Source organism: Dreissena polymorpha, chromosome 5 (assembly GCF_020536995.1).
Source record: "Dreissena polymorpha isolate Duluth1 chromosome 5, UMN_Dpol_1.0, whole genome shotgun sequence".
Taxonomy (NCBI): Eukaryota; Metazoa; Mollusca; class Bivalvia; order Myida; family Dreissenidae; genus Dreissena; species Dreissena polymorpha.
This window is the reverse complement of record NC_068359.1, coordinates 90,718,200-90,733,508: the sequence shown is the minus strand read 5'-3', so window position 1 is coordinate 90,733,508 and position 15,309 is coordinate 90,718,200. Positions and strand designations below refer to the sequence as shown.

Here is a 15,309-nt window from a genome sequence, read left to right as displayed (position 1 = left end):
CTTGAGATGATAATGCAGGAGACTTTCCATGACACCCACACCTCTATCTCCATTGCTGGAAGATCATCTCCAACTTAAGATTCGCTAAAAATAATGACCTCATGGTTGGTGCCAGCAGTGATCTTCAATATTTCACCAAAATAATCTATAAACAGACCAACACCAGTGCAGACATCACCGTTAACGACAAGAAGCTGGCAGAAGTGACCAGCTTAAAGTACCTAGGAAAAACCTTGTCCAAGAATTGCCATGGCGATCGCAGCGATTGCCAGACTGAGCACGTTGTGGACAAGCAGTTCCATCAGCTTCCCCACAAAGTAAAGGTTATATAAGTTCCCTATAGTCTCCATCCTATTGTACGGCTGCGAGACCTGGCCGCTTCACGCGGACACGAAACACAAGGTACGGGCCCTCGAATAAAATGTTTCCGAAGACAGCTCCGTATCTCCTACATGGGACACAAGACCAACGAATACGTCGGGAACATGAATGCACATTGTGACCCGCAAGAACCCCAAGCGACGAAAGCTGGCTTAGTTTTGACACGTCACTAGGCACGACTCTCTGTGCAATACTGTTCTCCGGGGCACGCTAGAGGTTGTCGCAGTCGTGGCCGTAAGACGAAAAGCTGGATGGACAATATGACAGAGTGGACATCCCTTCCAAGCGATGAATTACTCCGAGCAGCACACAACAGAAATGACTGTGGGAGGATTTCTGAATCGTCGTCCCTCATTTACCACCAACGACCAGACCGATCAATGGAATGATGATGATGATGATGATGAGATGCTTTAACAGGTGAATTAACAATACGTTGATAGCAAGGCAGTGAATACAGTTATCAGTTATATTAAATGATTAAATATACATGTACATCTATAATAAATAATTATAACGGAAGTGGAAAAAATCTGAAATGTCTGAAAATTACAGGATAAAAAATGCTGCGACAAAATGAAATATTGCGCAAAAGGTCAACACGTGCAATATGTCAGCAACTCTTCCAGAACAAGAGTTCCGGAAGTTTAGACTTCCAGTCTTCAAAAGTAAATTAAACTCCAGTCTTCAAAAGTAAATTAAACTCGGGTCTTAAAATTAGCCTCGATACGGAGTGCAGTTACAACTCGCGTCATCAAATATGACTCGGTAAAATGACCAATGAAAAATATTTTAAGTGCGCGTTAACGTTGCTTTTCATGAACATTCTCTTCAGAGCTTGAACTGATAAATATAGGGGCGAGTACAACTGGTGAATACCATTTACATTCAATTGTGCATGTACATGCATGACAAGAGGACTTCAGCTGTACTTTAATGCTAGTTTAAAGAAAATTCATGGAAAATACAATACGATAGCAAGCAACGGTTGGAAAATTTTATTTTTGTGTTTATGTTTTTATTGACACGTTTTGACCCCAATGCATAATTGTTAAATGAAACATAGTGAGCTACACACAATAGCAATTACAGTCTAACCTGTCAATAAAGACCACCTAAGGGATTTGGTCGTTGTGGTCTATGTTCACAAGTGGTCTTTATTCGCAGGGTCGATTGAAAGGAATTGAAAGGATTGGGAGAAAATCGTTGTGGTTTTTATGGACAGATGGTCTCTATTAAAAGGTGGTCTCTGGGACAGGTTTGACTGTAAACTGAAATGTACCTGTCACGTTAAACAGTTTCAATTTTAGTGTTTAATATACTATTGTCATGATATATGTAGCAAAACATGTACGTTTTTAGTTGTCACAAACATATTTAGCCCATCCTAAGCTTAATTTGATTCGTGACACATATATCCAATCGTATTTGTGTTATTTTCTGCACTGCTGAGTCGGATTGTCGTGGTCGCTGCTGAGAGAGGTTCTGGAATGAGTGCCTCTGTTAGTGCGGAACAGCGCGGTGTTGTCCTCGAGGTCGCTGCTGGAAGGGGTGCCTTTGTTAGCGCGGAACAGCGCGGTGTTGTCCTCGAGGTCGCTGCTGGAAGGGTTGCCTCTGTTAGCGCGGAACAGCGCGGTGTTGTCCTCGAGGTCGCTGCTGGGAGGGGTGTCCCTGTTGGCGCGGAACAGCGCGGTGTTAAATTCGAGGTCGTTGATGGGAGGGGTGCCTCTGCTAGCGCGGAACAGCGCGGCGTTGTCCTCGAGGTCGCTGCTGGAAGGGGGCTCTATTAGCGCGAAACATCGGGGTGATATCCTCGAGGTCGCTGCTGGTAGGGGTGTCCACAGGTGGTTAGCATGTGGCTATGATATTAATTAGTGAAAACATCATTTTGAATGATAAATAATCATATTATAACAAAAAATTAACTTTTCTGAAAAAAATTTCACTATCAAATATATATATAACAAGGTATCCAACTCAAAATCACCCGAAAACAGGGTGCATCGCTTTGAACAGCCATAACTTCATCAATTGTGCAGCGATTTTCACGATCTCGGTCTTATTCAATGCAGATATGAATTTCCTTTCTGGAAATGTATATGTCTTGCAATATTTTTATAAATGCTGGTCAACTCTTAAGAAAAAACACGATACACAACTCGCGTGACCTACTTAATATCGATCAGACAGGATCTAAGACTGAAATCTTTACGGAGTAAAGGGCATCTTCCATGCAAAGTTCACGTACCTCGATACAATAATTCCACTAAAAAAAATATGAAAACAAACATTATTACCGTGCTTGTCGTTGCATTATGCATCAAAACCAACTGTCCAGCGCCGTTTGAAACCTTTGTTTACATACATTTCCACTAACTGACATTTTAAAAACACGAGTGATTTTATTGGTCCAATGCGAAGGTGTGTCTTTACACCTGGAGATTTCATACATAAATCCTGTCTGATCGCTATTAAGTAGATCATGCGAATTGTGTATCGTTTTATTTCTTAAAAGTTGACCCAGCATGTGTAGAAATATAACAAGATATATACATTTCCAGAAAGGAAATTCATTTCTGCGTTGAAATCGCTGCAAAACTGATGAAGTAATGGCTGTGCAAAGCGATGCAACCTGTTTAAGGGTGATTTCGAGTTGACTACCTTGTTATATATATATATATATAATATATATATATATTTGATAGTGATTTTTTTTTCAAAAAAAGTTGATTTTTCGTTATAATATGATTATTTATCATTCAAAATGATGTTTTCACTAATTAATATTATAGCCACACGCTAACCACCTGTGGGGTGCCTCTGTTAGCGCGGCAAAGCGCGGTGTTGTCCTCGAGGTCGCTGTTGGGAGGGGTGTCTCTGTTAACGCGGAACAGCGCGGTGTTGTCCTCGAGGTCGCTGCTGAGAGGGATGTCTCTGTTAACGCGGAACAGCGCGGTGTTGTCCTCGAGGTCGCTGCTGAGACGGATGTCTCTGTTAGTGCGGAACAGCGCAATGATTTCCTCAAGGTCGCTGCTGGGAGGGGTGCTTCAATAAGCGCAAAACAGCGCGGTTAAGTCCGCGATTTGCTTTTTGAAATTTAACTAAGTGAATTGTTCAGCTCTTATAAATCTGTACTGTATTTTGTTTCAGATTCATTAATAACAAGATTAAATCTTCATCGGTGAGTTTACACGCATTTTATGTTTTGTAAAGGTCCAAATGTACTTGCAAAGAGGCTTTGTTATCATATGTCAGTTTCAGCCGAGTGCCGTTCCATAGGAATGTTGGTATGGTTAGATTCCGCAATGTTGTCATTTGCCTCTCGACTCTTTCTACAGCAAAACTCTTCCACGAGTTCAAATGTAACTAATGCAATAGCTATGACATTTTTAAGTATAAAAATAGAAATACCTGCCGATAAGCCATGCCAAGTGATCATCCTCGTTATCAACAATGGCAAGTTCACGATGTACGCAACTCCTATTTTGTGTAGAAGCTCCAGTTTTTCCGGAAGTTTCTTCAATCCGAATCGTGTTTTTGCTAACGTGAATAAGGGGAGAGTTGGTAACATGAAATTAAGGCAACAAATGACGATCATCGTTCTTGCAAGTCCTGCAGGGAAGCTCTCTCTAACATCTTTTTCAAACAGATTTTCCAGAATATCAACTCCGTCCAATATATCGAAGAGAACTGTCGTTGTCAGCATTGTAATTAATGTTCGTCTGCGTGCGCATCTGACGTCGTGCTGAGTAGGCAAAAATGTAAGGAATACTATTCCAGCAATAGCTAGAGATGTCTTCAACGTGTTAGGGCCAAAAAATACAGCCTCGTCCAAATTCGTGGAAAACGTTGTAAAAATCACGACAATCTTCACGTCAAGAACGATAGCGTAAGCAAACCAGGCAATGTAGCACAGAGGCAGGTGTGCGGATAGTTCAAATGTGACCAGGGGTAGGTGCTTCTCTCTGTGGATATTAGCTGAAGACTGGATGAACGACGCCGTAAACAATCCTAAAATCACGGCGTCTGCCGCAAAAATGGCTGCCCAGCTGGGCTTTAGGTTCTCCATGAGATACCAATTGATGGAGGCGGCCTGGATTGCGACAAAGGCGAGGCACAGGGCTCGTGTGGGCCAGTGGTGCAGGCAGCGGGCCACGGGGTGGCGCTCACTCATGGCGCTGCAGGCACGTCAGACGCTCTACGGTAGGCGTCTACGAGTGGATGACGCTGGAATGTCAGATAAGATAATGAACGTGCATCAAACTTAGTCTTAAAAATTGCAATATTTACACTACTGGCCTTTTAAAATTATTAACAAAATATATAACCGTATTTTGCTTCCCGAAGGGGAGGGGGGGGGGGGTTAATAAACTTGACGTATTGTCCGTCCGTCTCCATAATATGGTCTCTGTCATTCCATTTTTCCCCGCGAGAAACTGATTTCCCAACTGATCATATGCTACAGAGTGGAAACGAAAAGGTGGCTAAACTATTTTGCTTTCAATTGTAATTCATCTCAATGACAGGGCTCTCTCTAACATTTAAGCCAAATTGATTTTGTGTAGCCAAATTTAAGAAACTGTAGCCAGGAATTATGACTTTTCACGAAAAGCATTGAAATGATATAAAATATACCAAGCGGAAACAAAAATGGAGACCCTACAAGCTTTAAGTGTTACTGTGAGTCATGCCTTATCAAAAGTTGCATGCGCATATACAAAGGATAGCTGTGTAAAAGTGCGGTTATTTTTAAGTTACTTAAAAGAAAATGTATATTTTTACCGGTAAGCCACTTCATATTTATATTTGTTTTAAAGAAAACGCCCATTGGATCAAATGCGTTTGCCTGGAACTCTTGGCTTCAATGAAGCTAACATATGCTTTAATAAGACTATTGGCATCAAAATAAGCAATATATGCCTAAATGAGACCCCTGACTGCAATTGGGCTAACATATGCATACATGAGACGCATGGCTTCAATCAAGCTAACATATGCCTAAATTAGGCTCCTGACTTCAATAAAGCTAACATATGCTTCAACGAGGCTCCTGACTTCAACATTATCAGAACAATAATAATTATCATCATTGAATCATTATTATAATTATCACCCCAGGAAACCCGATACCTTGTGAGCAGCATAATACCATCCGAGCAGCTTATTATATTTTAGCGTGAACTTACATAGGGTAAGTAAATTGGAAAAATTAAAAAAATTCAAAGTCCAATTTCAAACAACTGTGTATAAGCATTGATAACAAAGGTATTGGCCTACATGTATAAAAATTCCTGACAAATTTTCTTAAAAAATGAGCGAAATGTGGCTCCCTGAAGTAGAAGATCGGGCAAAATGGGCCATGTTCAGGCATTTAGGGGAGAAAACTGCTTTAATTTGCAAGCCACTACAATAATTAAAGGATTTATACAAACCTTTGCTTTGTAGAGGCCTATAGTAAGTGTTTGTGAGCACATATGCATACAATTGTACTTTTAATGCCTTATATATTATCAATAGTGCCTTTTCAACATGCGCCAGTTTTATTTCATTTTACCAACACTATTTTGGAAAATATAAAGAAATACTTGACTACTTTGTCACATAAATTAATTGGTTAGGTACATAGAATGATGTTTTAATAAGTGAATGTGGGGGTTGTATGTATAATATTTAATTGTGGCGTGTTCTGAGACTTTTGGTACTAATTCGGCAAGCGTCATAATGAGAAAAACTCATTTAAATGACGTCGCTAAACTTGCGCTTAATTTTGTTTAAATTAATTGCCTAATGTTTTCTGTGATTTAACTGTTTAGCGTATTTAAGTAATATAAAAATCGGCACAGACTGGCCATGGAAGGAATTCATCTACATCTACATCGTACGTCGCTGCCGTCAATCTTGACAATTATGCGACAGGTGGTGAGAATGAGAAAAAAGTAAAGTGAGAAGAGTTGATAGTTAAAAGTCAGAAGGACAGTACAGATGCGTCCCCAGCAAATAAATAGTTGATTTTGACCTTTTAAAGTGATATTGTGGGCATTTTTCACTGTTGAATTGAGCTGAAAAGAATAAACAGTTCAAAAGAGTTAGTTAACATATGGTTACTGACCAATTATCTGCAACTCATAGAGATCTATTTCTTCCAGTTGTTTAAAAAAAATTATATTCGATATTTTACATTACTCTAAGCCGAAATGATCCGTAAAACAAAATAGTGTCTGTGTGTCGTATGAACGAATCTGCACTAAAACTCAATTTAGATTTACATCGTCAGTTGTCAAAACGAAAGTACGGTTGATATTCAAATGCATTATTTTTCTCTTTCCGGGATAGTGTTTAGTATGTTGATGCTGCATTAACAAATATAAGTGTATATGAAGTGAAAACACCAAAAATAAACAACGGTTGCGATAGACACCTATAAACTGTTAGATGCCCATAATATCACTTTAATTTCAATGAGCTGACGTGTTATATACTTCCCTTTTAACGAATTTGGCCACAGCTAGTTTATAGACACAAACACGACTTCAACACATGTTGATACCGATTTAAGCTTGATGCTATTAATATTATTTGGATTTAACGTGTCTGTGAGCAAGGTAGTGTTATTCATTTAATCAACTTTACTTTTTATGGTTAAATGTACAAAATAATAACAAAAAACAACAACATATTTTCAAACGAAAACGAAAGTAAAATTGGCTACCATTACCTTTCTATGTTCCTGTGATATTTTGTTTACAGTTTAATTTAATAAATGAAGTTCTTCAATGTTTTCTTATGGTTGAATGAGAAATTCAATCTGGTATTCATGCATATTTTTTATAGATATTTTATTCCTAAATTTGTCTATAATAAAATAACATTTTTTTTTAGAAATTACCTGTGTGTAATTTCTCCTACAATCATAGTCTGTCGCTGCATTAGTGAAATGCGATATTTGTGATAGATAAAGAATATTGAATTTAATTTGCTTAACTTCATGACTAAATTGATTACATCTTATTTTTGTTCAAGCACAAAATAACATCAGACAAGCCAGCTGGAAGATTAAAAGCCAGACCGGGTCTCTGTGCAGAGGATCATGAAGATGTCAAGGAATACATGACCTTCTTGAGAAGAAGTTTGATAAGTTATTAATACCACACCACCAGCAAACACTAAGCATCTCTGCTCAATGCCTGTGATATATTAAGACGATGAAATGGAACACTGTGCAAAAGCAACTATTCCTGTCTATCCCACTTGCAGATGTAACAAACCAAGTTGCCAACCAATATGGGACTAGTAAACGCTCATTTTACCGCTAGTTGCTGTAACAAATTAACAATCACGAGCAGTCTTTGATATTGGGCAATGACTATGATAGATTTTAGAGTAACTATAGCACACATGTTGATATTAATGTTTGAATTTAGAAGACATTTTACATATACCCACTTTATTATGTACTTTTAATAATTTATATTCCATTCCTCCATAGCGGCTTAAAATAAGTGCATGCATTTATTAATTTCAAAATAGTTACCATGGTAACCACATTGTCATATAACTAAATCTTTAATATTTATGATTCCTGAAAGTTTTGTTGTTTGATAAGTTTTATGATAACAATTTGTAAAATTAATTGAACGATTTATTGAAAATTGAACAAAACAGAGAAAAGTATTATGGGATCTGTTTTGAATTTGTTATAAATTGTTATTGTCATTGAATAATTATTATATCTGAATTGCTAAGAGATTGAAACAAATGCATTTTTAATAATGTTGTGTATAATTGTTTGCAAAGTTTATTGTTTAGTAAACATAATAAGTCTAGCGACGTCATTTTAAATGAGTTTTTCTCATTATGACGCTTGCCGAATTAGTACCAAAAGTCTCAGAACACGCCACATAAACTTATTAAAACATAATTATATGTACCTAACCAATTAATTTATGTGACAAAGTAGTCAAGTCTTTCTTTATATTTTCCGAAATAGTGTTGGTAAAATGAAATAAAACTGGTGCATGTTGAAAAGGCACTATTTATAATATATAAGGCATTAAAAGTACATTTGTATGCATATGTGCTCACAAACACTTACTATAGGCCTCTACAAAGCAAAGAAATTGCAACAAAATGGCTTGAAATTAGGTTTTTTGTCACGAAAAAAGATTTTAAAATTGCTGCTCACATAAGGTTTCCTATTCTTCTCCAGATGGTATCCATGTTTTCCCAACATGGTCATTAAAAACTCAAATTTCTCCACAAAAAAATAGTTTTCCGGAGAAACCCTGCTGAGAGGTTATGGCAGACATATGTAAGTTTGTATAAATCCTTTAATTAATGTAGTGGCTTGCAAATTAAAGAAGTTTTTCTCCCCTAAATGCCTGAACATGGCCCACTTTGCCCGATCTTCTACTTCAGGTAGCCACATTTCGCTCATTTTTTAAGAAAATTTGTCAGGATTTTTTCTACATGTAGGCCAATACCTTTGTTATCAATGTTAATACACAGTTGTTTGAAATTGGACTTTGAAATTTTTTAATTTTTCCAATTTACTTACCCTATGTAAGTTCACGCTAAAATATACAAAGCTGCTCGGATGGTATTATGCTGCTCACAAGGTATCGGGTTTCCTGGGGTGATGATAATTAGTTAAAAATCACATTTAAAACATCGACATATAGCAAGGAAAGAACGCGTTTTAAATTGCTAAGCACATAAATACATATAAAATTGCTAATTTTACATGAAGTTTGATGGCCAAGGGGGCTAAAATATTGGAGACAAAACAAGAAAAATATAATATAGTTTGATGAAATACACTTTAGTTTCATTATCAAAACATTTCTCATGCTTCACTGTGAATCTGCAATAATGGGTCTTCTATACTCCTTAGGAATATTAAACAAATAAAGACTGAAAATCCAACCTGAAGCTTTCAATTCCTCTCCAGTAAACACGACACACGTATTCCGCATATGAAAACCAAGCCACTTGTATTTACATTTATACGGCTCAGTGAGAGTTAAAGCGAGTTAATAGTTCATAAGACATATCGATCCTTGAAAAATAGGCCGACGGAGACTGTATGTTTCATTGCATGGGCACAATCGGACATTGTTCGCCTTAGTGAATCCAAGAAAGACGTATGGGATGTTTTGCTTTAAGATCGCTAGTCTTTATCCTTCACAAGTGGGAAAAAAAGCTGCCAATTTTTTCACAACCCGCTGTCTCATTTGTTAACATTTATGTGAATTGTGTTGGATTCTTGCAATTAATTTTTTCATAGATTTAGACAAACCACGAATTTGTTTTGTTACAAACTACTACTACTACTACTACTACTACTACTACTACTACTACTACTACTACTACTACTACTACTAGTAATATTACTACTACTACTACTACTACTACTTCTAACAATAATAATAATGATGATAATGATGATAATTATGATGGTGATGATGATGATGATGATGATGATGATGATGATGATGATGATGATGATGATGATGATGATGATGATGATGATGATGATGATGACGACGACGATGAAGACGACGACGACGATGACGACGACGATGATGATGATAATAATAATAATGATGATGATGATGATGATGATGATGATGATGATGATGAAGATGATGTTGATGATGATGATGATTATTATTATTTATGTTATTATTAGATCTATTATTATTATTATTTTAAAGATTAATATTATTAATTTTCGCATTTCATGAATGTACATCACGTTAGTATTATAACAATATCCGCGACCATTCGACCGTGAGACGCTTTAAATGTGTTTCAGTCACTCATTCTGTCGATTTGCCCGTACTTGTGTATGCTGTAAATGCCACACACAGATTCATTCGTGGGTATACATTTATGGCGTCGTTAAGCTGTGGAGTTATTTGAGTCCACCCAGCTTCTTGATTGAAGTATAGGTCTAAAATTATTTAACATGAACATGATAGTTCACAATTTTGTTAAAGATAACTGATATAGTGTCTGTTGAGCGTGACATTCGCATTACCAGTTGTGATGATAAAAAAAGGTCGAAGTTACTTCACACAATTTACAAAATATAGTGCGCTTTTAAAGTTTCAATTCGCGTGGTAGTCGTGAAGCCATGATCGCAATATGACTGCCCTAACGAAGAGGTTCGCGTTGAAGTTACCCTAAGGCAATACCTCGGATATATACACCGTCAAACTAGCCAGCACGCTTGCATATCGGTCTTCATTTAGTATAGTACGCACACTTGCACATTTAATCACATAGATGCTGCATTTTCGCATTTATTATTTATCAGACAATTAACTAATGTATGCCATTAATACTCCTGAGTACGAAGTGTTGCTAGTCCAGCGGATAATCGGGAAGAACGTCATGCATACGTTGGAACAAAGGTTTCGAGGATATACATGTATTGAATACTATCATATTTAAAGGGGCCTTTTCACATGTTTTGAATTTTGTCATTAAATGCTTTATATTGATAAATGTAAACATTAAATTTTAAAATCTCCAGTAAAATATCAAAAATAAAATTTAAAAAGGGAAAAAAAGTAGCCCGCAGCAGGGCTCGAACCAGTGACCCCCGGAATCCTGAAGCAAAAACGCATCAGCCAACTGAGCTATCCTGCCAAGCATACATAACATTCGTATTTTGTACCTTATATAAGCTATCTTCGTAGTTTCACAAATTTAAACGACAACAACAGAACTCTCCAAATTATTCAATCGTTTCGCGTTGCAACGCTTTATAATTTTTAGGTTTTTAAATCGTCAAAAGATGTATATAATTGCTATATTAGACCATGGCAAATGTTCAGTAATACTGTTTTCTCACAAATATCATAACTTAACCGAAAATTTGCGAATCTGAAACAACTTTTTTCAATTTTGTCAATTTACCAAACCGTGAAAAGATCCCTTTAAAGCGATTTTTTTCACATTTAAAAAAACTCTTTTTGGAATAATGCAAATGAAAACTTATATGAAGAAAACTGAAAATATAACTGCCTTCGTATTGTTCCTTGGGTCATTGAAAACAAGAATAACAAATTTAAATGTCACGGGAAAAAGTGAAATCATTGGTCACATGTGTCATTATAAGTAGTTCGCTCCACAAAGATTAGCCATAATGCTGGTGAGAGATAGTAATCACAGACAAAAAACATTTAATTCATTATTTGAATATTGGTATATTTTACACATGTTAAAGATTCAAAATCTAAGATTGATGCAAAACGAGAATTATCATATTTTGTTATCCCCACGCTTAAGCGTGGGAATATTATTTTGATCCCCGCGTTCTGTTCGTTTGTCCTGGCCACTATCTCCTCCTACACTATTAGCACTAGAACCACATGGTAGCTATGAGCATATGTGCGACGGTGCACTATTTAGAATTTTGCTCTGACCCCTGGGTCAAAAAATGTGGGGGTAAAATGGGGTAAAAGGAGGACATTTTCACTCATTTTACAAACAACGTGCGACGCACATGATAATACAAACCCTGGGGCGCCCCGCCCACATAGACCACGCCCACCATAAATTGTGTTTTACCATAACTTCTTTATTTATTCACCAATTTACTTCACATTAATACTGAACATCTCTTATGACAACACGGTCTATCTCAACCGTCCATGCCCACATTACCCACCCCGAGGCCCCACCAACATAGGCCGTGCCACTTTAAGTATTTAAATTGCATTTTTGTGTTAAAGTGATATCATGGGCATCTAACAGTTTATAGGTGTCTATCGCAACCATTGTTTATTTTTGGTGTTTTCACTTCATATACGCTTATATTTGTTAATGCAGCATCAGCATACTAAAACAATATCCCGGAAAGAAAAAATAATGCATTTGAATAGCAACCGTACTATCGTTTTGACAACTGACGACAGAAATGATTCGATTTACGATGTGAATCTAAATTGAGTTTTAGTGCAGATTCGTTCATACGACACAAAGACACTATTTTGTTTTACGGATCATTTCGGCTTAGAGGACTGGGTTGGTCATGTAAAATATCACAATATAATATATATTTTTATAAACAACTGGTAGCAAGATGAGTTGCAGATAATTGGTCAGTAACCACATTTTAACTAACTATTTTGACCTGTTTATTCTTTTCAGCTCAATTCAACAGTGACAAATGCCCATAATATCACTTTAATAATTAAGAAAATTGTTTTGTGATTTTGTAATTCATCGTTATAATGAAGAAAACTCAAAGTTGCTCAGATTTACTCAGAAACAAATTATTTGAGAAAATACTGGCCTCAACAACGCAGTCAAAGAGACACCATCATCCCATGTCGTGATTTTTATGACTTTCAAGTGGTGACCTGGACTTTAAAGAGGCCTTTTCACGTTTTGGTAAATTGACAAAATTTGAAAAAAGTAGTTTCAGATTCGCAAATTGTCGATTTAGTTATGATATTTGTTAGGAAACAGTAATACTGAAGATTTGCCATGGTCTAATATAGCCATTATATGCATCTTTTGACGATTTAAAAACCTGAAAATTATAAAGTGTTGCAACGCGAAACGATTTAATAATTTGGAATGTTCTGCTGTTGTCGTTATATTTTGTGAAACTACGAGGATTGTTTATATATAGTATAAAATACATCGTAAGAATGGTCGAGTGGTCTAAGTGGTAGACTTGTTTACTCCAGGACTCCAGGGGTCAGTGGTTCGAGCCCTGTTGAGGGCTACTTTTTTTTTTATTATTCTTGATTTTTTTACTGCAGCTTTTGAGAGCAAATGTTTACATTTATCAATAAAAAGCATTTAATTACAAACCTCAAAACATGCCAAAATCTGTGAAAATCTGTGAAAAGGCCCCTTTAAACAAACGTGATTGCCTCATATCTTCCGGGCATCTTCTCAATGACACTTACTTACAAAAAGGAACTTGTTAACATTGATAAGAAGATTTGATTCAGACACGAACATGGAACTCAAGCTGTTTTACCTTTCAGTATTATGCTTTAATATTTTGTACACATGTACTATCAGCCATGATGAAATCGACATGACATATGTACGTTGTATCATAGTCGGGAGAGGCTGTCGTTGTATCATAGTCGGGAGAGGCTGTCGTTGTATCATAGTCGGGAGAGGCTGTCGTTGTATCATAGTCGGGAGAGGCTGTCGTTGTATCATAGTCGGGAGAGGCTGTCGTTGTATCATAGTCGGGAGAGGCTGTCGTTGTATCATAGTCGGGAGAGGCTGTCGTTGTATCATAGTCGGGAGAGGCTGTCGTTGTATCATAGTCGGGAGAGGCTGTCGTTGTATCATAGTCGGGAGCGGCTGTCGTTATATTTCCAAGATGTATCAAAGCGCTGAAGGCTTTGAAGTTGTTCGCTTTTGCATTCTCTTAGACGCAACTAATTTTTCAAAATTAGGTTATAGCTTTTTTATCGCAAGTTTGAACTGAACACAGCCCATTCAAATTTATAAAGAGTGTGTCGCAACGAACATGTCTAAATCTTTAAGCTGTTTAATCTGCGTGCTCATCCTATTTATGTAATAGAGATAACTTAGACGAAATAATAACAACATGTCCCTTTTTGACGTTCTGAAAGCATAGAAAATATTATGAAAATAGTATAATGAGAACCAGTCAATATAAATAATGGAAATCACCATCATATTAAATGAATATTGTTGGAATATTGAAACCTATCACACTAAGAGTATAATTTAATGATCGAAATTCCCTTTACAAAACTTTTGTTTTTTTTGGACACAAATTCAAAATATACAGCAACATAATTGATGCAAATAAATAAAAAGTTAATCTGCGAGCAATACTTGTTACTCACGAATTAGGTAGTCATAAAGATAGCGCTGTTGATCCTGTTTTGGTGTTGATGAATTGCTTGTTTCCCTGGCGATTCACACGGTGTCAAGTTGTCAACCCATCTCTGTCGGTATAGAACACCAATGCGCTTTTCGGCATAGCTGTTTTACCCAGCTTTTCACCCTAAATGACGTTATAAATATTTAACATAACGCCAGCAGACACAAACGAATACATCGAATATTTCATAGGCTTATTCGAGAGAAATCCCCTGAACTTTGGTTACATCGACGTGTCTGTGCACAACGTAAAGGATGTAACACTGTTCAGTGTAAGGAATTCTGGACAATTATCTGCGTGTAAAAACGACACATAGACACAAATTGTGACCCAGTTACAATTACGCGTTAACATCCATCTCGTAGAATTTCAGGGTCTGTCATCAGTCACTAAATCCACAGGGGACGACATTTGAGTATCGATAAACACATTTTTGCCTCCAAATGTGAAAACAAACACTACCGAAATAGCATAGGGTCACGATAAGAGGAAACTCGTTCAATAATCTAACCACAAATGTTTGTCGTTCTCGGTCAGCACGTCTGGAAATCGTTCCTGGACGCCTTAATAGGCTGCCCTGATTTGCCAGTTTGCTATATTTGCTATTTTGAATTCATTTTTATATCGAAAAGCATTGTGCTAAAATGAGCCATTTACGATTCGCAATGAGATTTTTTAACCCTCGTCATGCGAAAACGGATCTTATCTCATCATTATAGCTATAGCCCACTCAGTCTGCGCATCTCTCAGTCTGGTCAGGAGATACATAACGATACAATAAAACCTTGAGTAATTGTACAGCAGACAGCATCGCCCGTGACCAGACTTCGCAAATGCACGGGCCGGGCTTGAGCTACGCTAGCCGAAACGTCATAAGACCCATTTTCTCATGACACGACTGTGAAAGTGTGCTTTGAAAGCAAACTGTGTGCTAATAAAATATTAACATACGATATATTTCGATAGTGAATAAATCCATTCATAAAAAGCCATGCGAGGACACATATGATGTGAACTCCCGTAGTAGCAAGTCT

General features: G+C 36.9%; 1 protein-coding gene and 2 long non-coding RNA genes across 5 annotated transcripts in view; 1 reads left to right on the top strand and 2 right to left on the bottom strand.

Annotated features, from left to right (window-relative positions):
* Nucleotides 1-1,364: 1,364 nt before the first annotated feature.
* The window catches only part of LOC127881741 (uncharacterized), a 127,106-nt gene continuing 113,161 nt past the window's right edge, over nt 1,365-15,309 (bottom strand). The window contains exon 2 of the long non-coding RNA XR_008050238.1: nt 1,365-1,663. This is a non-coding gene — a long non-coding RNA (uncharacterized LOC127881741). The remainder of the gene's footprint in view (nt 1,664-15,309) is intronic.
* Nucleotides 3,106-15,309, bottom strand: part of LOC127881735 (uncharacterized) — a 132,843-nt gene continuing 120,639 nt past the window's right edge. Inside the window, exons 1-2 of one of the 3 annotated variants that reach the window (XM_052429818.1) lie at nt 9,305-9,362; nt 3,106-4,608 (exon numbers count right to left, since the gene is read on the bottom strand). In XM_052429818.1, coding sequence (XP_052285778.1) covers nt 3,626-4,555 — 930 coding nt within the window. In that variant the 5' untranslated portion in view covers nt 4,556-4,608; nt 9,305-9,362 and the 3' untranslated portion in view covers nt 3,106-3,625. Of the gene's footprint in view, nt 4,609-7,267; nt 7,303-9,304; nt 9,363-15,309 lie in introns of those variants that run through there. The other 2 variants (XM_052429820.1, XM_052429819.1) reach the window with 2 other exon arrangements.
* The window catches only part of LOC127881740 (uncharacterized), a 128,555-nt gene continuing 119,944 nt past the window's right edge, over nt 6,699-15,309 (top strand). Inside the window, exons 1-2 of the long non-coding RNA XR_008050237.1 lie at nt 6,699-6,983; nt 7,402-8,523. This is a non-coding gene — a long non-coding RNA (uncharacterized LOC127881740). The remainder of the gene's footprint in view (nt 6,984-7,401; nt 8,524-15,309) is intronic.